The 23,418-nt window shown below is 31.8% G+C and overlaps 1 protein-coding gene across 3 annotated transcripts; it reads left to right on the top strand.

The window, feature by feature from the left end:
* The first annotated feature begins 12,289 nt into the window (after positions 1–12,289).
* Positions 12,290–22,323, top strand: LOC111677470 (phosphoenolpyruvate carboxykinase [GTP]-like). 3 transcript variants are annotated; one of them, XM_046953768.1, is made up of 3 exons: positions 12,290–12,622; positions 12,821–14,279; positions 21,539–22,323. In XM_046953768.1, exons 1-3 carry the CDS (start codon positions 12,591–12,593, stop codon positions 21,980–21,982), a joined length of 1,935 nt encoding a protein of 644 aa, XP_046809724.1. In that variant the 5' UTR covers positions 12,290–12,590; the 3' UTR covers positions 21,983–22,323. The 3 variants fall into 3 exon arrangements, with proteins under 3 accessions (XP_046809724.1, XP_046809725.1, XP_046809723.1); XM_046953769.1 differs by lacking the exon at positions 21,539–22,323 and adding an exon at positions 18,220–18,746 and having other exon boundaries at positions 12,821–14,538; XM_046953767.1 differs by having other exon boundaries at positions 12,291–12,622; positions 12,821–14,350; positions 21,610–22,323.
* The last annotated feature ends 1,095 nt before the right edge of the window (positions 22,324–23,418 follow it).

Raw genomic sequence — 23,418 nt, 5'->3', positions numbered from 1 at the left:
TATCTATCTATCTATCTATCTATCTATCTATCTATCTATCTATCTATCTATCTATCTATCTATCTATCTATCTATCTATCTATTTATCTATCAATTTACGTATAGAGTCCACATGTCCAATCATGGCCCTGCAACCACTATTTATTAATAAGACGCTATTTTGTTTACTCCAAGCAATATATAGAAGTCATTAAAAAGTATATTGATGATAAGTGGTTACAATTGCAAATCACTACCTAAGTTTTTGCTGGGTTATTATATTATATTAAATGTCAACAAAGAAATTAAATAGTAGTATTTATGATTTTTAATTTTGTTTATATTTACTAATTAAGTATTTTTGGTCAATGTTGTTGTTTACGTTTTAGCTAATGCATGTGATTCTGGATTTAGAATATTAATTTGTATTATTTTTTCTGATTTTATTTATTTTTGTCATTCGGGAAAAACAACATATGTTCTGCACATGTGTATGCGTAATTATTTATTTGTGTTAAAATGTGGGGTGATTCGCAAAAATTTCACTTTTACGTATACAAATTTGGCAGAGATTTTTTTCAAAAGATATTAAACAAAATATGCCTATTTAGTTTATAACAAAAATGTTAATAAACTGTTGAAAATATTTCATCATTTAGATAATATTTTGGAAGCAGAGAGCTATATTTAAATATAATTTCAAAATTTTTACAGAAATATCTTTTGTCCTTGGTGCAGAGGTTCGTTCACTCATAAAATATCTTTATAATTCATATCTTTGTAAAATTGAAACAAGTTTGATCAACTGAAGTAAATGGCCTCATTCAGAATAATATTACATTTAATATTTTGCGCTGATTTCCCTGTTCTACACGAGTGCTAATTACAGAATCTTACCTTCTTAACTTAATAACTAACTTGTTATTATCAAAAAAGTAAAAACTAGAACATTCTATAAAGGGCATTAACGAGCCCCTTGGCCCATTGTATCAAAGTAACACGTTAAATATCTTTATAGTTACACATACACACACACACACCCACATTAAGTGTGCGTTAAATTTGAACATAAATAATCATAAATTTCTAATTTTATGATAAGATCGCATTAACATTGAAATAAAATGAACACACCTCTTTTTTAAGCAACAAACTTTTTTAAATTTTGTAGATGTTGACGAAAATAAAACAAAAAAGTTTTTGTTCTTATCACTTTAATAAATTTATTAATAACATTTTGTATTATTGTTGTTAAGCGGTCTCGGGCTGTATTTTTTTCTTTATATATTTTGTTTCTGGATGGAAAATAAAGAAAATATTGTTGTTTTCATTTCAGCGATATTTTTTTTCTTCAAATACTATATAGTTTATGTATAATATTTTGCCCCCCAGAGAGTGTAGGATCGATCGTGCTCGTTTTATAATATGTCAGCCTACTAGTCAATAATGCAAATTAATTTTAACAACAAGTGTCTATTTTTAAAAACAAAATTTGTATGATGAAATTTATTTAGCTTTTTAATTATTAAAGAAAGGCGAATTATGGAAACCCTATACAAAGAAAAATAGTAAATTTAATGAATAAAATTAATTTTAAATAAAATCTATTCGCTATCCGCCTATTGTAGGGTAAAGCTTTTTCTAAAAACAAATCTCCGACTGATCATGAATATTTATAGTATAAAATATATAAAAACAAAACAATTCTGAATTGACGTAAATTCTATGGATCAAATGGTTAAAAAATATTAAAATCAGCAAACTTTCAAGATAAGCTCGATTTGTTAAAAATATGTTTATAAATAAATAAATTATTTAAAAATGTATTCTTGGTTTTAATTTGTTACTGGCTTTTTTTTAGCAGGATTTTACTACTGGCTAAACAAGTATGTTTCTTAACAAAAATTTAAAATCTAAACAGTTATTTTAATTATTACAGTCGTTAATGGAAATATTTGAAAAATATAAAATGTTTATTTTTATAGATTATGAAATCTATAGAAGAACTACATATAATAATCATCAGCTTCGTGAGAAGGGTATTTGTACATATTAAGTTTGTTATTCAGTTCGCTGTCTGTCTAACCCTATGCAGCAAGTAGAAATCAATATTCTAATATCACAGATATCAGAAAATTTCCGACACAACCCACGCGAATAAAAATTTTGTCACAAGTCTCTTTATCCACAGGGGTTTAACTCGGTTGCGAATGATTAAAATAGGTTCAAAATTTCATAGGGGATTTAAAATCCTGGAAAAACGATTTATATCGGTAGGTATATTATAAATCGTTTATTGATTTTAGACTAAATTTACTTTACGGTTCTTATCCTTATGAGACTAGACTATAGACTATACTATAGAGTAGACTATAGACTAGGCTATAGATTAGACTAAAGAATAGACTGAAGATTACAATATAGACTAGACTATAGACTAGACTATAGACTAGACTATAGACTAGACTATAGACTAGACTATAGACTAGACTATAGACTAGACTATAGACTAGACTATAGACTAGACTATAGACTAGACTATAGACTAGACTATAGCCTAGACTATAGACTAGACTATAGACTAGACTATAGACTAGACTATAGACTAGACTATAGACTAGACTATAGAATTATAATATATGCTAGACTATTGAATTAGACTATAGCCCAGACTATAGAATTAGACTGACTGTCGATAGTTTTAACGGTGGTCTTTTTCATCCACAGGGTAGACTTGAGAACGGTCTACCATCGCCCCTTTGTCTTCAATGAAGACTCAGGTGGCAATTTTTGCACATTGGCTATGACCGGTACCATGCGCAAGTACTTTGCTGGGGTACTCGAGCTATCTAATCTCTTGCCAAAGTAGTCACGTTGTAAGACAACCACACTACTATGGCTCTGTTGATTCGGCAACAGCACCTAGAGACGTAACCGGTGGACCGAAGCACGATCCATCAATAAGCCGTAGACATCGTTCTTACTCACAGTGACACGCTGTGGCAAGTCTGATATGAACAGAGTAAACTCTGAACATATCTGGACAAGGAAGGAAAATTAATTGGTATCACTTGTATATGATACCTTTCATCCATCATCATTCAACCCAGCACACATTTCATTTATCCAACACATTCATAGAGAAGAACATACGACACACTCATTTAGGTATACGGGTGGGGTAAGGCCCGCATACCTCTACATTCATTCTGTATCATATACAATTGACACCAACCCATTTCCAACGCTTAGTCCCACAGTCACTCCTCTGTGGGGTATCTGTTGATTTTCGGCAACAGCACCGAACTTTTATCCCGAAATATTGACTATTATCATGCATCAGTCTTTTAACCGCCACTTATACTCTTCCCAACTGACCAGCCAGGACATAGTCCTGCGGGCAACTGGCCACCCGTAGTACCAGATTATGCGGTGCTCTGGTCAGACCTCTGGCAATCTATGCAAGGACTAAGCCAAGCGGTAGACTGAAACAACCAATTTTTCAGTCCCGGTCAGACTGGAGGTATTGGGCCCTCTTTATACCCCGGGATTGCAATAACACCAAGGCGGAGGTCTTCGCCAAGGTAACATGCCCCCGGGGGGTATAGAATTAGACTATAGAATTAGACTAGAGGCTAGACTACACTATAGGCTAGACTAAACTATAGGCTAGACTAGACTATAGGCTAAACTAGACTATAGGCTGTAGACTCGACTATAGATTAACCAAAAGATCTCCCAGAGGTGCGGTTTATATCATATGGGTACCAGGTTGAAGTAGTCTGCCATGAAAGAGTACTAATTTTAAAGGGAAGTAAGTTTGAGGTAGTTATCCTGACAAACGCAAAATCTTTCGACAAAACGAGGGCTGAATTAATAATATGGTTGAGAGAATCACATAAGTCCTCTTGGAATAATCAAACTATTTTTAGAACCATAAGTATCTTAAGGTGTGACCCTACCGAGAGCAGAACTAGGAATCCCCTCGAAATGGGCAGGTCATCAGTGATCACTATATAATATTTTTGTTTTTATTAACAAATATTTTACATAAAAACCAGCTGACAATAGGCCCGATAGGAGCCTAGTTGTATTTCTTCGGATTTGATATATGCAGCCTGTTTCCAATAGAACCGACTGTTCTTATTTTTTCATTTTTCTCAAAATTAAGCACGCAACAGACCCGATAGTGGCCTACATGCATTTGTTCGAACTATCCCAACCTACAGTACTTGTGAGAAATTAAGATGATTTAGCAATGTCCGTCCGACTGGTAAGCTTTTCCACAATATTACATTAAATGGAAGATCAAGTAATATGTTCCAGAAATGAGTCGCTAATAGAACAGAATATTATAAAATTGACACAAATTTTAATGAAAACATATTTTTTTTTGTCACCAAGCACCGCCAATTACTAACTTACTTAACTGAAGTGATCGATAAGCACAAAAACATATTCATTGAATTTATTTCACTTTTGTTTATAACTGCACTTTCTTCTTGTATACTTTGGAATTGGCGATAATAATAAATTTATAATTGTGGTAAAAATATATTACATTTGTTTTTCTTTTGTTTATCTCTTTGTTCATTTTGATCATTGGATTTTGCTTTCAAGCGAAAATTTCCAACACACGCGCTACAAAAAAAAGAGGACATTTAAAAGTGATTTCAGAGTTTGAATACAATAAAATGGAAGACGAAATAACTAGAAATGTAAAAATTATTTGTTTTTCCTCATTAAAGGTGGAAGAAGCGGTCTTATGACGAGTTTCCATGTGACTTAAAATGTTTATGTTTTGTTTTTTTTTTTTTTGTTATATTTTCCGTGTACATAGATACAAAAACACAAACATGTGCTTTCATTGAAGTGTGTATAAATGAGTTTTCATACTTTTTATTTATTTGGCAACTTGACAATTTATGCAGTATATATCTTGTGATCAAATGGAATTCGTTTCATTCGTATTTGGAATCATCTAAAGTTCTTGAAATATTTTTTTATGTCTTATATGTATGTATTTAAATATATACATATTTACATATGATAGATATGTCATTAGGTTGACAAAATAAATTTTATATATATGTAGATATTCTATATATTATAGTTTGTGTCCAAAACTGTATAATCATATGATCAGAAGAATCGAAATTGATAAAAAACTATATTTTTATTATTTTGTTTTCTTTTTTTTTATAACAAGCGAACACTAACAAATAAACGTTCTTATACGATAATATGATTAAAATCAAAAATTACCAGTTGTTATAGGCAATCAATAAAATTAATAACTAAATTATAGCTAAATAGTTAAGTGGACTGAGTTGTTTTTAAAAACAGGTGTTTTTTTTTGAAAAATTAAATAAAGTTATCAAAATTATATGTAAGTGTTTTGAACAATTTACTTTTAAATGTATGGTTTTTATAAACGTTCTATAAGTTGTTTATAAATAAAAAAAAGGATATTTCAATCGAGAATTTTACCAGACTATGTTAAGCCAAAAACCTGAAATTTTCAGATGCTAACATCTCTTAAACTATTAATGTTGTTCAGAAGTTTGTCCTTGTCTACTACAATTTATTTCTTTTGATGCATAATGATCTTCTGTAATACTTTAGAACAGAGTAGGGATAACTTGTTTCGTTTTTTTTTTTGCCTCAAAAGATAAGGTTATCTTGTCACAGAATTTATAATAAGTTATTAGCTAATGCTATGTTTAGATCTTACAATGTTAGTAGTTAAATGCTCAGAACATGTCTAATAATACCGTCAACTTACAAATTTTGTCTTGAAATATTTTCGATAATGCTTTTTCTGATAACGTTGCAAAAGAAAAATTGCAGGTTCAGACGATTATTAGGCATTTTCTAAACATTTTACTGACAACGTTGTAAGATCTGACAACCGTGTATCACGGCTTTAACAATAGTTATAATTTTTATTGTAATAAGCGGCAAAACATTGATTTGAGATATCGTGTCCTAAAGATTGAAATATACCTATTTTTTGCCTTTTTTTGAGACGTTATAACTGCTCTACACCTTTATGCATAAAATATTATATATCATCTGAAAGTCTATTCTGTAAGCTTTTATATCTGCCGTAGTTGTTGAGATATCATGTTTTGAAGTTGACGTATGAACAGACATCGCTCAGTCGAACCAAAAAGTGATTTTAAGTAAATTGGAACATCGTCTGGCAGGTGTATATTATTTTTTGTGAATATACTAAAAGCCATGAGTTTTAAAGCTTTAGGTGTAGATATTGCAAAGAAGAATAATGTTAATTTTAATGGTTATAAAATTAGTTTTATATGAATTACAACATGTTGTCTTAGCGTTGTTATAACGTCTTAAAAAAGAGCCCAAAATGGCGTTTTTTCAAATTTAAGGACACGATATGATGGGTATTCGGATTAAGCGTTGCTTAATCCTTTATATTATTATACCACATGGATAATATAAAAACATTTCATAATAATAAGCAGTTTTATTTTTTATACCCTACACCACTTTAGAGGGGAGGTTTGTGCTGATGTTTGTAACATAGAAAAATATTCGTCCAATACCCACCTTAAAGTATACCAATCGGCTTAGAATCATTTTCTGAGTGGATTAAGCTATGTCCGTCCGTCCGTCTGTCCGGCTGGCTGTCCATGTAAACTTTTGCGCTAGGTACAGGCCGCAATTTTGAAGATAATTAGATGAAATTTGGCACACACGCTTCTTTTGGCCCAGGGACGAAGGCTATTTAAAATGGTTAAAATCGGGCCATTATTTCGACTAGCCCCCATACAACCGTACCCCCCAAATAGGGCCTTTTGGCTTATAATTAATTTAAATGATCTATTATGTTAACAAAAGTCGACAAAACTTAGTTTTATAGAACTTTAAATGACACTACCGATTTTTGTAATGATCGGCCATACAAACTCCCCTTCAGAAAATGACTTAAAGGTAAAAATTCACTTACAAACACTATTAACACTTTTAAATTCTGCATAAATATTATTGAAGAAGACTTAACTCCCCCTACCAACATTTTTAAGGATATGGCCATATTTTGCCCTACTCCCCTTTGAACCCTCTTGTAAAAAAAATCTTTTTTTGCCAAAATAAAAGTAAAAATACTCCGAAATAAAGTTAAAAAAAAACAAACCAAATGCTTTATTTTTTAAATAATCCCCATTTTTAACATACATACTGACAGGTGTAGGGTATTATATAGTTGGCTACGCCCGACTATACATTCATACTTGTTTTTTATTAAAAACCCACACGTTGAATATAGACCCACGACATTCTTAACAAACACATGTTGGGTTATAGATTCTTTTTTGTACTTTCTACAATATGTGTGACAGTTTATGAGCCTTCATGGTACTTATATCCATATTACTAAAGAAAAGGTCGAACAATTTTAATAGGGTAATATTAATATATAAAGAATTCAAAAATTAAGCCATTTATATATTAACAGATTAATTATAAATTTACTAAAGTCTTAATTATCTAAGTTTTTTTGTCTGGAAAATTGGTATAATGTTTTAAACAAAAGCATTTTAATTGACTAATTTTATTTTTAGTTGACGTTTTTCAATTAACTATTATGAGTTTATTTGTTTATATATATATATATATATATATATATATATATATAATATATATATATATATATATATATATATATATATATATATATATATATATATATATATAATATATATATATATATATATATATATATATATATATATATATATATATATATATATATATATTATAATATATATATATATATATATATATATATATATATATATATATATATATATATATATATATTTTTTTTTTTTAATTTACAAGTGTGTTTCCTATATATTTTTGTCTTGTTCTAAACAGGAAAATATTTCTTTGTATTAAATTTTAAGGAAATGTTTATTGTTAATAAAATTGTTTTTATTTCTACACTTCAATTAGATTTAATCAAATAAATGTTTGTTTCCCACACATCTTAACAAATATTGAGTTCTCCACATACTAAATACGTCATAATTAATCAAGAAAATAATATAAATTAGATATTATCTTTTTGGGAAGATTATCTTAAAAAAATTATAATATAGTTGGTTTTATATTCTTATACGAATATATTTATTTGTATGTACCTAATATTTTCTAAGATGCAGAAATATGGAAAATTCCATGCAATGTTATAAAACTTTTGTCTGTCCTGTATGTATTAATCACTACCTGGGTCACACGCTCTCTGTTATCTAGGTATACATAAATACATATGAGTAAAAATATAATAATATTGACAGATTAATAAACACTTACAATATTTTTTGAGAAATCAATCAAATTTGCTTGATAAAAAACGGTAACATAGAAAAAAATGTTTGTTATGAATGTACTTTTATACATTTATAAATTAGAAAGCTTATTAGAGGATCAAAGTGCAAGTACTTCTGAAAGTCATCAAAAATCGTTGTCAATTAAGCAGTTAATGGTCAAGATTTAAAATAGTTCAAAATTGTTACTAACCAAGCAAAAATAAAACGAAGTACTTCCAAAAGAATTACATTTATCACCACTTTAAAAGTAGTACTAAGTAAATTTATTAAATTTCCATGGAAGTGATGTTTAACGACTTCCGAAGAAACTAAAATAATTATATTTTCCAATGCTGAAGATACATTTTTTACTTTGTGTTTTTATCACTTATTGGAAGTTAATTTTTAGCTGAAAAGACTTGTTATATTTTTTTATAGTTCCCATCTGGAAACTAAGAAAAAGATGTTTTGATATGATCTTAAGGATATTAAGGGTGAAGACAAATTTTTTCCGTTTAGTAATATTTATCCGTCTAGTTCAAAAACATCAATTCTACGCACTGAAATATGGGAAGATTTCAAAATGATCCTAATTCTTGGATTCTGATACGATTTAAAATATTGTAACATATATAAAATCTAAAAGGAACAAAAAGATCGGGTCTGTTGTAGCGGCCTAGGTGTATTTTCTAAGATTTGATGTAAAAACCTAAGCTTAAGCCACATCACGGGAACTAATAGCATAGTCATATCTAAGTGATCTCTCATTAGGAATTTTTGTCAATTCTTCAATAGGAATTAGCTTCGCAATACTTTGACAATCAAAAAAAAAAAAAAAAAAACACGCTTAATCGAAACCGTCAAAATGATAATAATCCCTTTATCGCCCACTTTCACGACATATTTAACTGAACTACTCATGGTGTTCAGTCATACTTAGAGTGCTGGTCCAAGAAAAGCTAAATCAAAGGACTTTTTGCAATGAGATCTAGAACTAATTGTAGACTGATTTCAAAATTTTCCATTAGTGTTCGTCCTTGGTCCCCCAGCACTCATGGCTTTGAAATGATATTTAGTACATTCTGTGGGCTGTAGAAGAGCTCTTGTGGCTTGAAGCATACATAAATACAATGTGTTAAAAAACCCAGACAATAATCTGGAACTTGACAGTAGAGAAAACTAATTGATTCTCGAAAAATTTCTAGACTCTTACAACCCAACTTGGCACAGTGTGATAGATTTAAGGGTATCCAAAGACACTTAATTGTCTATTGTAGCTTGTGAGAAGATGCTAATCTAAAAGCAGTAATTATGCATGAATAAAGAGTCACGGACAAAACTAGCTCCAAAGAAAATTATATGAAGAACTTGGATAAGTAGTGAGATCTAAGTGATCTTCTGGGTTTCAACAGGGGAATATGATGAGAGAGTTTAACTTCAAAACGATAAATTTATTTAATTGTGATATTTCCAATTCTGATCGTGTACAGTGTGTTACATTAAATTATTATGATTATGGCCAAGGTTTATTTTGGAAATAAATTAAATAAATAAATAAATAAATAAATAAATAAATAAATAAATAAATAAATAAATAAATAAATAAATAAATAAATAAATTATCTATCATTAAAACAAGTCTTCACATACAGCTTATATTAAGTGTTTCTTCTCTAAACTATTTCGTAAATTACTAAATCAAACAAAAGGCCTGAACTCATCAAACAAACTAAACCAATGTAAGTATTTAACGAATATGTCCGTCAGGTAAAAGAAAGAATTTTTAGTTTTCAAAGAGTTTTAAAGAAAATAAAAGTGTCTAGAAAACTAAATTAAAAAAAAGTTCTTTCTTAGCTCGACCTATGTCAACATATTTCTAAAAAAATCGTTTTTTTTCAATTGCATTACTAATAATGCTTTGATCATGCAACCGCGGTCTCTACAACCACATCCGTCTTCTATGGCTCTGCCAACAGACTTACCCCTGGTATCAGAGCCTTCATTGAAGAATCTGTAGCTCTCTGCCAACCTGATCACATCCATTAAATCTCAATACATTTTTTTAATGTTTTTGTTTAAAACATTTTGTTTCTTTTAATGTTTTTTATGAATTTGTAAACATCTCAAGGATTTTTTAAATTGAAAGTGGACTTATTAATTTATAGCGATAAATCTGTCCGTCTGTCTGTTGATAAAATCGTGAATAAATATTAAACTAACAAACTGGAACTTATTCATAATATTTTATTAGAGATTAAAAACAACAAAATTTTTAAATTGTTAAAACATAAATAAATTATTATGAATAAGGAACTTTAAATTATGTTAAAACTTTAATTTTTAAATGAAATGTGAAGGAACATGTATTTTTTAGTTTTATATTGAAAAATTGTTATTGTTTGCAATATAAAATGAGAAAAAAATGTTTGTTCGCATATAGAGGAACAGGCAGTAAAAGTATAATTTTTTTAAACACTTAAAGTTGGATAATATTAAAAATTTAAGTTAAGACATTAAAGAATATAAAATTTGTATACCTTCACATATGTATAATAGAATGACCAATTAAATTGTTTTTTAAGTCCAGTTTTTTGCATGCAGTTATTTGAACAATCAATTTTAAAAAATCTATAATTGAATAATGGAAATTTTTAAATATTGATAATCTCAATTAATTTATAACTTAAAAAGTGTATTTATTATATTGCTTGGCGGTATGTGCTTTTACTTCTTGAAAAATTATTTTCAAACTGAAATAAAAGAAAATAATAATATTTTATTTTTGGTTTTTTTGTTTTGATAATAAATTTGTGACATACATATAAACAACAATGCAATACATGTACATATATACATTAAAAATATTTTGAAGTAGTATTAGTTGATTTTTAACATGCCTCTTTTTTCCGAAAATATTTAAAGTAAACAACAAATTTAGAGTTCAAAGTCCTACTTCCTAAAATTAAAACAAAATTAAGGCGCATGAAAATTTAAAATGAATCTAATGTATCTTTTTAGTAAATATTGCATAGAAAAATATTATTAAAATTTTTTAAACATTTTTCTAGTTCAAATCAATAAAAATTTGTTTACACAAATAGCTAAATAATCATACGATTTATAAGAATTTAAGAACTTTTGATAACTTTGTTTCAGATAATGTTAAGGTGAAGTACTTACTAACAACCAAATCAGATTAAAATAATTTCTCACGAAATTATTATTATTTTTTTTATAGTACAAAACTTTTCTATATTTTTGTTATTATTTTTATCAAATAAAAATAAGAAATTCAACTTGTTGCCATACACGCAAAATTATCAAATGATAAAAATAAAACAAAAAAGAAAGAAAAACAAATTAATAAAAACAATAAAGAAATATATATACATATGTAGCAGCAACTAAAACAACAATAATAAAATTCTGTGAAAAAGAAAATGGGTCTATATGTGAGTTTGTCGGTTACCAATACTCCAACATGAAAATCTACTTTGTTGCTCCGATAAGAGCAGAGAGAAAGAAAAAACACTTAACGGCCAAAACAAACTGACGAGCCTCCATAAAACAGCCAATCAGCAGACGAAGTTTGACCCTCTATACCATATTCCTTATACACATGTTCACACAGATACACAATTTTATAGAGCGTAAATCAAAACAATAACAAAACTCACTTGACTACACACTCATACTAAAAGAAAACTTACCGAGTCACTCACACACAGCCGACGTCGATCTTTGATATAGTAAAAAGATAACGCAACAATAACAAACCGAACTACACTGACGAGTTCTAGCTGCCTCTAGTCCAAACACACACTTACACAAACACATACTAATACAAACTACTGAAAAAACACCGTTTTGTTATTATTGCTTTTTGTGGATTTTACTGTGCGTCGCCTGCCTGCCTTCCAACCGACATTCGCATGGGTCTGGGTATAAAAGCGCTCACAATACAGAGCGTGGCATCAGTTACTCGAGGTCTGAGTAAATGGAAAGATCAAGTGAAATTGTCAGTGATCTAAAAACAAAATTGATATTTGACAAAAAACTTTGGAAGAACATATGAAATTTTGAAAAACCACAAAAACATTTTAAAGCCAAATAATTAAAACTAAAAAAAAGAAAAATTGTGATATTTCCAATTGTGATCGTGTACAGTGTGTTACATTAAATTATCTATCATTAAAACAAGTCTACACATACAAATTATATTAAGTGTTTCTTCTCAAAACTTTTTTGTAAATTACTAAATCAAACAAAATGCCTGAACTCATCGAACAAAATAAACCAGTGTAAGTATTTAATAAATGTGTCCGTCCGGTAAAAGAAAGAATTTTTAGTTTTTAAAGTGTTTCAAAGAAAATAAAAGTGTTTAAAAAAAAAAACAAAATGTCAAAAGTTCTTTCTTAGCTGGACCTATGACAACATATGTATTTCATAACTATAGCGAGTGATCAATTTTCTAAAAAATCGTTTTCTTTCAATTGCAGTACCAATGGTGCTTTGCCCATGCAAAACAAGGCCAAACAAGACAACTGCGGTCTCTACAACCACATCCGTGGCACCAATGTCTCCTATGGCTCAGCCAACAGACTTACCCCCGGTGTCAGAGCCTTCGTTGAAGAATCTGTAGCTCTTTGCCAACCCGATCAAATCCATATCTGCGATGGTTCGGAAATGGAAAACAAAATGCTTATCAAGGTTATGACTGAAGCTGGTACCATTATTCCATTGCCCAAGTATGAAAACTGTTACTTGGCTCGCACCAATCCCGCTGATGTTGCCCGTGTTGAATCCAAGACTTTCATTTGCACCGAACACAAAGAGGAAGCTATCCCCACCCCCCAAGATGGTGTCAAGGGAACTTTGGGCAACTGGATTTCCAAGGAAGATATGGACAAGGCCATCCAAGAACGTTTCCCTGGCTGCATGAAGGGCCGTACCATGTATGTGGTTCCCTTCAGCATGGGTCCTGTTGGTTCTCCCCTCTCCAAGATCGGTATTGAAATCACCGATTCTGCCTATGTTGTTGCTTCTATGCGCATTATGACTCGCATGGGTGCTGCTGTCTTGGATGAATTGCAAAAGAATGAAGAATTCGTTCGTGCCCTTCACTCAGTCGGTACTCCCGCCAACGGTGTCATTGAACGCCCCTCATGGCCTTGCGATCCTGAACGCACCATCATCTTGCACAAACCCGCTGACAACTTGATTGTTTCCTATGGCTCCGGCTATGGTGGTAACTCTTTGTTGGGCAAGAAGTGCTTTGCTCTCCGTATTGGCAGCACCATTGCCAAGCGCGAAGGCTGGTTGGCCGAACACATGTTGATCTTGGGCATCACCGATCCCAAGGGTGTAAAGAAATACATCACTGCTGCCTTCCCCTCTGCCTGCGGTAAGACAAATCTTGCCATGTTGAACCCAACTCTTAAGGAATACAAGGTCGAATGTGTTGGTGATGATATTGCCTGGATGAAATTCGACAAAGATGGTACTTTGCGTGCCATTAATCCCGAAAACGGTTTCTTCGGCGTTGCCCCCGGTACTTCCATGGAAACCAACCCCATTGCCATGAACACCGTCTTCAAGAACACCATCTTCACCAATGTAGCCTACACCTCCGATGGTGGTGTCTACTGGGAAGGTATGGAAAGCAGCTTGGCTCCTGGTGTACAAATTACCGATTGGTTGGGCAACCCCTGGACCAAGGAATCTGGCAAACCTGCTGCTCACCCTAACTCCCGTTTCTGTACTCCTGCTAGCCAATGTCCCATCATTGATGCTGCCTGGGAAGATCCCGCTGGTGTTCCCATCAGTGCCATGCTCTTCGGTGGTCGTCGCCCTGCTGGTGTCCCACTCATCTATGAAGCCCGCAACTGGACTCATGGTGTCTTCATCGGCTCCGCCATGCGCAGTGAATCCACCGCTGCTGCTGAACACAAAGGCAAAGTGATCATGCACGATCCCTTCGCGATGCGTCCATTCTTTGGCTACAACTTTGGCCACTACGTCAAGCACTGGTTGAGCATGGAATCCCGTGGTAATGTACCCAAAATCTTCCACGTCAACTGGTTCCGCAAGGGTGCCAATGGCAAATTCATGTGGCCCGGATACGGTGATAACTCCCGTGTCCTCGAATGGGTTTTGCGCCGTTGCAATGGTGAGCAATGCTATGTTGACTCCCCCATCGGTCAAATCCCCGCCGAAGGTCAATTGTTTGAAGGTCTTGGTGATTTGACATGAAAGAACTCTTCTCATTGCCCAAGGACTTCTGGACTCAAGAAGTTGAAGATATCCGCAAATACTACGAGTCCAAATTGGTGCCGATTTACCCGCCGAAATCTACAATGAATTGGAACAACTCAAGCAACGTGTTGCCGCCATGTAAGATAATGAATTTACCCCTTCAAATGTTATGAGCAAATGACACAAATGACAGCTAAATAGCTACCTGTTTTTGCATGGATTCATTTTTCATTCTGTGCCTTATTTTATTTTTTTTATTTTGTATATAAGAATTTAAATTGTTTTTTATTATTTTATAATCAAAAAAATATTCTATTTATTCACTATCAAGTCCTACCTAGGTTTAAGATTATTTAATCTATGTTTTTATAATATTAAGTGTTAATATAAAAAACTATGTTTTTTATTTCATTAATTTAAGAAAAAATCTGTAAATATTAAACAAAAAAAAAACACACAAAACAAAATAAAATTATAATGTGCCAAATTATATTTTTTATAAAAAAAAGAAATTATTTCTTTGTTTTTATTATTAGACGATGATACGAATACAAAGTGGCGGGAGTCGGTGAGTCTTTATCAGTAAACTTCGAATGTTTACAATGAAAAGGCATAAAAATTATGTATGTATATGTATTTGTAAAAAAGATGAACTTTGATTTAAAAAAATTTTTAAATAATATTTAAATGTTTTGCTTAAAAAGCAATATAAAAATTATGGGAACAATATGTGTTGTGAGTTCCACACATAGTATACAGTCTAGTCTAGTAGAGACTATAGACTAGACTGTAGACTAGTCTAGTCTATAGTCTAGTCTATAGTCTAGTCTATAGTCTAGTCTATAGTCTAGTCTATAGTCTAGTCTATAGTCTAGTCTAGTCTATAGTCTAGTCTATAGTCTAGTCTATAGTCTAGTCTATAGTCTAGTCTATAGTCTAGTCTATAGTCTAGTCTATAGTCTAGTCTATAGTCTAGTCTATAGTCTAGTCTATAGTCTAGTCTATAGTCTAGTCTATAGTCTAGTCTATAGTCTAGTCTATAGTCTAGTCTATAGTCTAGTCTATAGTCTAGTCTATAGTCTAGTCTATAGTCTAGTCTATAGTCTAGTCTATAGTCTAGTCTATAGTCTAGTCTATAGTCTAGTCTATAGTCTAGTCTATAGTCTAGTCTATAGTCTAGTCTATAGTCTAGTCTATAGTCTAGTCTATAGTCTAGTCTATAGTCTAGTCTATAGTCTAGTCTATAGTCTAGTCTATAGTCTAGTCTATAGTTAGTCTATAGTCTAGTTATAGTCTACTAGTCTATAGCCTAGTCTATAGTCTAGTCTATAGTCTAGTCTATAGTCTAGTCTATAGTCTAGTCTATAGTCTAGTCTATAGTCTAGTCTATAGTCTAGTCTATAGTCTAGTCTATAGTCTAGTCTATAGTCTAGTCTATAGTCTAGTCTATAGTCTAGTCTATAGTCTAGTCTATAGTCTAGTCTATAGTCTAGTCTAGTCTATATAGTTTAGTCTAAAGTCTATACTCTAGTCTATAGTCTAGTCTATAGTCTAGACTATAGTCTATAGTCTAGTCTATAGTCTGTCAATAGTCTAGTCTATAGTCTAGTCTATAGTCTAGTCTATAGTCTAGTCTATAGTCTAGTCTATAGTCTAGTCTATAGTCTAGTCTATAGTCTAGTCTATAGTCTAGTCTAAAGCCTAAGTCTATAGTCTAGTCTATAGTCTAGTCTATAGTCTAGTCTATAGTCTAGGACTATAGTCTAGTCTATAGTCTAGTTTATAGTCTAGTCTAAAGTCTAGTCTATAGTCTAGTCTAAAGTCTAGTCTATAGTATATAGTCTAGTCTATAGTCTAGTCTATAGTATATAGTCTAGTCTATAGTCTTGTCTATAGACTAGGCTATAGACAAGACTATAGACTAGACTATATATATAGTCTAGTCTATATCTATAGTCTAGTCTAGTCTATAGTATATAGTCTAGTCTATAGTCTAGTCTATAGTCTAGTCTATAGTCTTGTCTATAGACTAGGCTATAGACTAGACTATAGACAAGACTATAGACTAGACTATAGACTAGACTATAGACTAGTCTATAGTCTAGTCTATAGTCTAGTCTATAGTCTAGTCTATAGTCTAGTCTATAGTCTAGTCTATAGTCTAGTCTATAGTCTAGTCTATAGTCTAGTCTATAGTCTAGTCTATAGTTTAGTCTATAGTCTAGTCTATAGTCTAGTCTATAGTCTAGTCTATAGTCTAGTCTATAGTCTAGTCTATAGTCTAGTCTATAGTCTAGTCTATAGTCTAGTCTATAGTCTAGTCTATAGTCTAGTCTATAGTCTAGTCTATAGTCTAGTCTAAAGTCTAGTCTATAGTCTAGTCTATAGTCTAGTCTATAGTCTTGTCTATAGTCTAGTCTATAGTATAGTCTATAGTCTAGTCTAAAGTCTAGTCTAAAGTCTAGTCTATAGTCTAGTCTATACTCTAGTCTATAGTCTAGTCTATAGTCTAGTCTATAGTCTAGTCTATAGTCTAGTCTATAGTCTAGTCTATAGTCTAGTCTATAGTCTAGTCTATAGTCTAGTCTATAGTCCTAGTCTATAGTCTAGTCTATAGTCTAGTCTATAGTCTAGTCTATAGTCTAGTCTATAGTCTAGTCTATAGTCTAGTCTATAGTCTAGTCTATAGTCTAGTCTATAGTCTAGTCTATAGTCTAGTCTATAGTCTAGTCTATAGTCTAGTCTATAGTCTAGTCTATAGTCTAGTCTATAGTCTAGTCTATAGTCTAGTCTATAGTCTAGTCTATAGTCTAGTCTATAGTCTAGTCTATAGTCTAGTCTATAGTCTAGTCTATAGTCTAGTCTATAGTCTAGTCTATAGTCTAGTCTATAGTCTAGTCTATAGTCTAGTCTATAGTCTAGTCTATAGTCTAGTCTATAGTCTAGTCTATAGTCTAGTCTATAGTCTAGTCTATAGTCTAGTCTATAGTCTAGTCTATAGTTTAGTCTATAGTCTAGTCTATAGTCTAGTCTATAGTCTAGTCTATAGTCTAGTCTATAGTCTAGTCTATAGTCTAGTCTATAGTCTAGTCTATAGTCTAGTCTATAGTCTAGTCTATAGTCTAGTCTATAGTCTAGTCTATAGTCTAGTCTATAGTCTAGTCTATAGTCTAGTCTATAGTCTAGTCTATAGTCTAGTCTATAGTCTAGTCTATAGTCTAGTCTATAGTCTATAGTCTAGACTATAGTCCAGCCATGCTCTTCGGTGGTCGTCGCCCTGCTGGTGTCCCACTCATCTATGAAGCCCGCAACTGGACTCATGGTGTCTTCATCGGCTCCGCCGTGCGCAGTGAATCCACCGCTGCTGCTGAACACAAAGGCAAAGTGATCATGCACGATCCCTTCGCGATGCGTCCATTCTTTGGCTACAACTTTGGCCACTACGTCAAGCACTGGTTGAGCATGGAATCCCGTGGTAATGTACCCAAAATCTTCCACGTCAACTGGTTCCGCAAGGGTGCCAATGGCAAATTCATGTGGCCCGGATACGGTGATAACTCCCGTGTCCTCGAATGGGTTTTGCGCCGTTGCAATGGTGAGCAATGCTATGTTGACTCCCCCATCGGTCAAATCCCCGCCGAAGGTCAATTGAATGTTGAAGGTCTTGGTGATATTGACATGAAAGAACTCTTCTCATTGCCCAAGGACTTCTGGACTCAAGAAGTTGAAGATATCCGCAAATACTACGAGTCCCAAATTGGTGCCGATTTACCCGCCGAAATCTACAATGAATTGGAACAACTCAAGCAACGTGTTGCCGCCATGTAAGATAATGAATTTACCCCTTCAAATGTTATGAGCAAATGACACAAATGACAGCTAAATAGCTACCTGTTTTTGCATGGATTCATTTTTCATTCTGTGCCTTATTTAATTTTTTTATTTTGTATATAAGAATTTAAATTGTTTTTTTATTATTTTATAATCAAAAAAATATTCTATTTATTCACTATCAAGTCCTTACCTAGGTTTAAGATTATTTAATCTATGTTTTTATAATATTAAGTGTTAATATAAAAAACTATGTTTTTTATTTCATTAATTTAAGAAAAAATCTGTAAATATTAAACAAAAAAAAAACACACAAAACAAAATAAAAATTATAATGTGCCAAATTATATTTTTATAAAAAAAGAAATTATTTCTTTGTTTTTATTATTAGACGATGATACGAATACAAAGTGGCGGGAGTCGGTGAGTCTTTATCAGTAAACTTCGAATGTTTACAATGAAAAGGCATAAAAATTATGTATGTATATGTATTTGTAAAAAAGATGAACTTTGATTTAAAAAAATTTTTAAATAATATTTAAATGTTTTGCTTAAAAAGCAATATAAAAATTATGGGAACAATATGTGTTGTGAGTTCCACACATAGTATACAGTCTAGTCTAGTAGAGACTATAGACTAGACTGTAGACTAGTCTAGTCTATAGTCTAGTCTATAGTCTAGTCTATAGTCTAGTCTATAGTCTAGTCTATAGTCTAGTCTATAGTCTAGTCTATAGTCTAGTCTATAGTCTAGTCTATAGTCTAGTCTATAGTCTAGTCTATAGTCTAGTCTATAGTCTAGTCTATAGTCTAGTCTATAGTCTAGTCTATAGTCTAGTCTATAGTCTAGTCTATAGTCTAGTCTATAGTCTAGTCTATAGTCTAGTCTATAGTCTAGTCTATAGTCTATCTCAGTCTATAGTCTAGTCTATAGTCTAGTCTATAGTCTAGTCTATAGTCTAGTCTATAGTCTAGTCTATAGTCTAGTCTATAGTCTAGTCTATAGTCTAGTCTATAGTCTAGTCTATAGTCTAGTCTATAGTCTAGTCTATAGTCTAGTCTATAGTCTAGTCTATAGTCTAGTCTATAGTCTAGTCTATAGTCTAGTCTTATAGTCTAGTCTATAGTCTAGTCTATAGTCTAGTCTATAGTCTAGTCTATAGTCTAGTCTATAGTCTAGTCTATAGCCTAGTCTATAGTCTAGTCTATAGTCTAGTCTATAGTCTAGTCTATAGTCTAGTCTATAGTCTAGTCTATAGTCTAGTCTATAGTCTAGTCTATAGTCTAGTCTATAGTCTAGTCTATAGTCTAGTCTATAGTCTAGTCTATAGTCTAGTCTATAGTCTAGTCTATAGTCTAGTCTATAGTCTAGTCTATAGTCTAGTCTATAGTCTAGTCTATAGTCTAGTCTATAGTTTAGTCTAAAGTCTATACTCTAGTCTATAGTCTAGTCTATAGTCTAGACTATAGTCTATAGTCTAGTCTATAGTCTAGTCAATAGTCTAGTCTATAGTCTAGTCTATAGTCTAGTCTATAGTCTAGTCTATAGTCTAGTCTATAGTCTAGTCTATAGTCTAGTCTATAGTCTAGTCTATAGTCTAGTCTAAAGCCTATAGTCTATAGTCTAGTCTATAGTCTAGTCTATAGTCTAGTCTATAGTCTAGACTATAGTCTAGTCTATAGTCTAGTTTATAGTCTAGTCTAAAGTCTAGTCTATAGTCTAGTCTAAAGTCTAGTCTATAGTATATAGTCTAGTCTATAGTCTAGTCTATAGTATATAGTCTAGTCTATAGTCTTGTCTATAGACTAGGCTATAGACAAGACTATAGACTAGACTATATCTATAGTCTAGTCTATAGTCTAGTCTATAGTCTAGTCTAGTCTATAGTATATAGTCTAGTCTATAGTATATAGTCTAGTCTATAGTCTAGTCTATAGTCTAGTCTATAGTCTTGTCTATAGACTAGGCTATAGACTAGACTATAGACAAGACTATAGACTAGACTATAGACTAGACTATAGACTAGTCTATAGTCTAGTCTATAGTCTAGTCTATAGTCTAGTCTATAGTCTAGTCTATAGTCTAGTCTATAGTCTAGTCTATAGTCTAGTCTATAGTTTAGTCTATAGTCTAGTCTATAGTCTAGTCTATAGTCTAGTCTATAGTCTAGTCTATAGTCTAGTCTATAGTCTAGTCTATAGTCTAGTCTATAGTCTAGTCTATAGTCTAGTCTATAGTCTAGTCTATAGTCTAGTCTATAGTCTAGTCTAAAAAGTCTAGTCTATAGTCTAGTCTATAGTCTAGTCTATAGTCTTGTCTATAGTCTAGTCTATAGTATAGTCTATAGTCTAGTCTAAAGTCTAGTCTAAAGTCTAGTCTATAGTCTAGTCTATACTCTAGTCTATAGTCTAGTCTATAGTCTAGTCTATAGTCTAGTCTATAGTCTAGTCTATAGTCTAGTCTATAGTCTAGTCTATAGTCTAGTCTATAGTCTAGTCTATAGTCTAGTCTATAGTCTAGTCTATAGTCTAGTCTATAGTCTAGTCTATAGTCTAGTCTATAGTCTAGTCTATAGTCTAGTCTATAGTCTAGTCTATAGTCTAGTCTATAGTCTAGTCTATAGTCTAGTCTATAGTCTAGTCTATAGTCTAGTCTATAGTCTAGTCTATAGTCTAGTCTATAGTCTAGTCTATAGTCTAGTCTATAGTCTAGTCTATAGTCTAGTCTATAGTCTAGTCTATAGTCTAGTCTATAGTCTAGTCTATAGTCTAGTATATAGTCTAGTCTATAGTCTAGTCTATAGTCTAGTCTATAGTCTAGTCTATAGTCTAGTCTATAGTTTAGTCTATAGTCTAGTCTATAGTCTAGTCTATAGTCTAGTCTATAGTCTAGTCTATAGTCTAGTCTATAGTCTAGTCTATAGTCTAGTCTATAGTCTAGTCTATAGTCTAGTCTATAGTCTAGTCTATAGTCTAGTCTATAGTCTAGTCTATAGTCTAGTCTATAGTCTAGTCTATAGTCTAGTCTATAGTCTAGTCTATAGTCTAGTCTATAGTCTAGTCTATAGTCTAGTCTATAGTCTAGTCTATAGCGCAGTGAATCCACCGCTGCTGCTGAACACAAAGGCAAAGTGATCATGCACGATCCCTTCGCGATGCGTCCATTCTTTGGCTACAACTTTGGCCACTACGTCAAGCACTGGTTGAGCATGGAATCCCGTGGTAATGTACCCAAAATCTTCCACGTCAACTGGTTCCGCAAGGGTGCCAATGGCAAATTCATGTGGCCCGGATACGGTGATAACTCCCGTGTCCTCGAATGGGTTTTGCGCCGTTGCAATGGTGAGCAATGCTATGTTGACTCCCCCATCGGTCAAATCCCCGCCGAAGGTCAATTGAATGTTGAAGGTCTTGGTGATATTGACATGAAAGAACTCTTCTCATTGCCCAAGGACTTCTGGACTCAAGAAGTTGAAGATATCCGCAAATACTACGAGTCCCAAATTGGTGCCGATTTACCCGCCGAAATCTACAATGAATTGGAACAACTCAAGCAACGTGTTGCCGCCATGTAAGATAATGAATTTACCCCTTCAAATGTTATGAGCAAATGACACAAATGACAGCTAAATAGCTACCTGTTTTTGCATGGATTCATTTTTCATTCTGTGCCTTATTTAATTTTTTTATTTTGTATATAAGAATTTAAATTGTTTTTTTATTATTTTATAATCAAAAAAATATTCTATTTATTCACTATCAAGTCCTACCTAGGTTTAAGATTATTTAATCTATGTTTTTATAATATTAAGTGTTAATATAAAAAACTATGTTTTTTATTTCATTAATTTAAGAAAAAATCTGTAAATATTAAACAAAAAAAAAACACACAAAACAAAATAAAAATTATAATGTGCCAAATTATATTTTTATAAAAAAAGAAATTATTTCTTTGTTTTTATTATTAGACGATGATACGAATACAAAGTGGCGGGAGTCGGTGAGTCTTTATCAGTAAACTTCGAATGTTTACAATGAAAAGGCATAAAAATTATGTATGTATATGTATTTGTAAAAAAGATGAACTTTGATTTAAAAAAATTTTTAAATAATATTTAAATGTTTTGCTTAAAAAGCAATATAAAAATTATGGGAACAATATGTGTTGTGAGTTCCACACATAGTATACAGTCTAGTCTAGTAGAGACTATAGACTAGACTGTAGACTAGTCTAGTCTATAGTCTAGTCTATAGTCTAGTCTATAGTCTAGTCTATAGTCTAGTCTATAGTCTAGTCTATAGTCTAGTCTATAGTCTTGTCTATAGTCTAGTCTATAGTCTAGTCTATAGTCTAGTCTATAGTCTAGTCTATAGTCTAGTCTATAGTCTAGTCTATAGTCTAGTCTAGTCTATAGTCTAGTCGTCTAGTCTATGGGCTAGTCTATAGTCTAGTCTATAGTCTAGTCTATAGTCTAGTCTATAGTCTAGTCTATAGTCTAGTCTATAGTCTAGTCTATGGGCTAGTCTATGGTCTAGTCTAGACTAGTCTTCTTTCTGTATTTTAGTTCAAAGTATGTCTATAATCTAACTATAAGTTAATTTAGTATGTACTTTTAAATGTATTTAATAATTTTGTTATAATTTAGTTTTAATTTCTATTTTCCATTCCTGTTGTTCAGTGTTATTGTAAGAAAATTAGTCGATTAAACATTATTGAATCGGCTAAATATCCTAATAAATATTCTATTGATTATACTTATTGTAAAAGTTCTTGAATTTGACAACGTTTCTTTATAACTATTGCATATCTTAAGGTGTTACAGTTTATACAGTACACAGATTGTTATGAAAATGCTGGCTATGAATTTATAAAGGTAATGAAAAAATGAATTTGTAAACTTTTGTGAACTGATCTACAAATCTGACATTTTCAATTATAAATAGGTATATATGGTAAATAGCAAGTAATATATATAATTTATCTAAAGTAGAAAGATAAAAAAGTGAAATA

Source organism: Lucilia cuprina, chromosome 6 (genome assembly GCF_022045245.1).
Source record: "Lucilia cuprina isolate Lc7/37 chromosome 6, ASM2204524v1, whole genome shotgun sequence".
Taxonomy (NCBI): domain Eukaryota; kingdom Metazoa; phylum Arthropoda; class Insecta; order Diptera; family Calliphoridae; genus Lucilia; species Lucilia cuprina.
This window is presented reverse-complemented; position numbering and strand designations above follow the sequence as displayed.

Coding starts and splice junctions, on each gene's coding strand:
- LOC111677470 (XM_046953768.1), top strand. CDS start 12,591: ATGCCTGAACTCATCGAACAAAATAAACCAGT. Junction 12,623..12,820: donor ATCGAACAAAATAAACCAGT/GTAAGTATTTAA, acceptor TTTCAATTGCAG/TACCAATGGTGCTTTGCCCA. Junction 14,280..21,538: donor CTGCTGAACACAAAGGCAAA/GTGATCATGCAC, acceptor CACAAAGGCAAA/GTGATCATGCACGATCCCTT.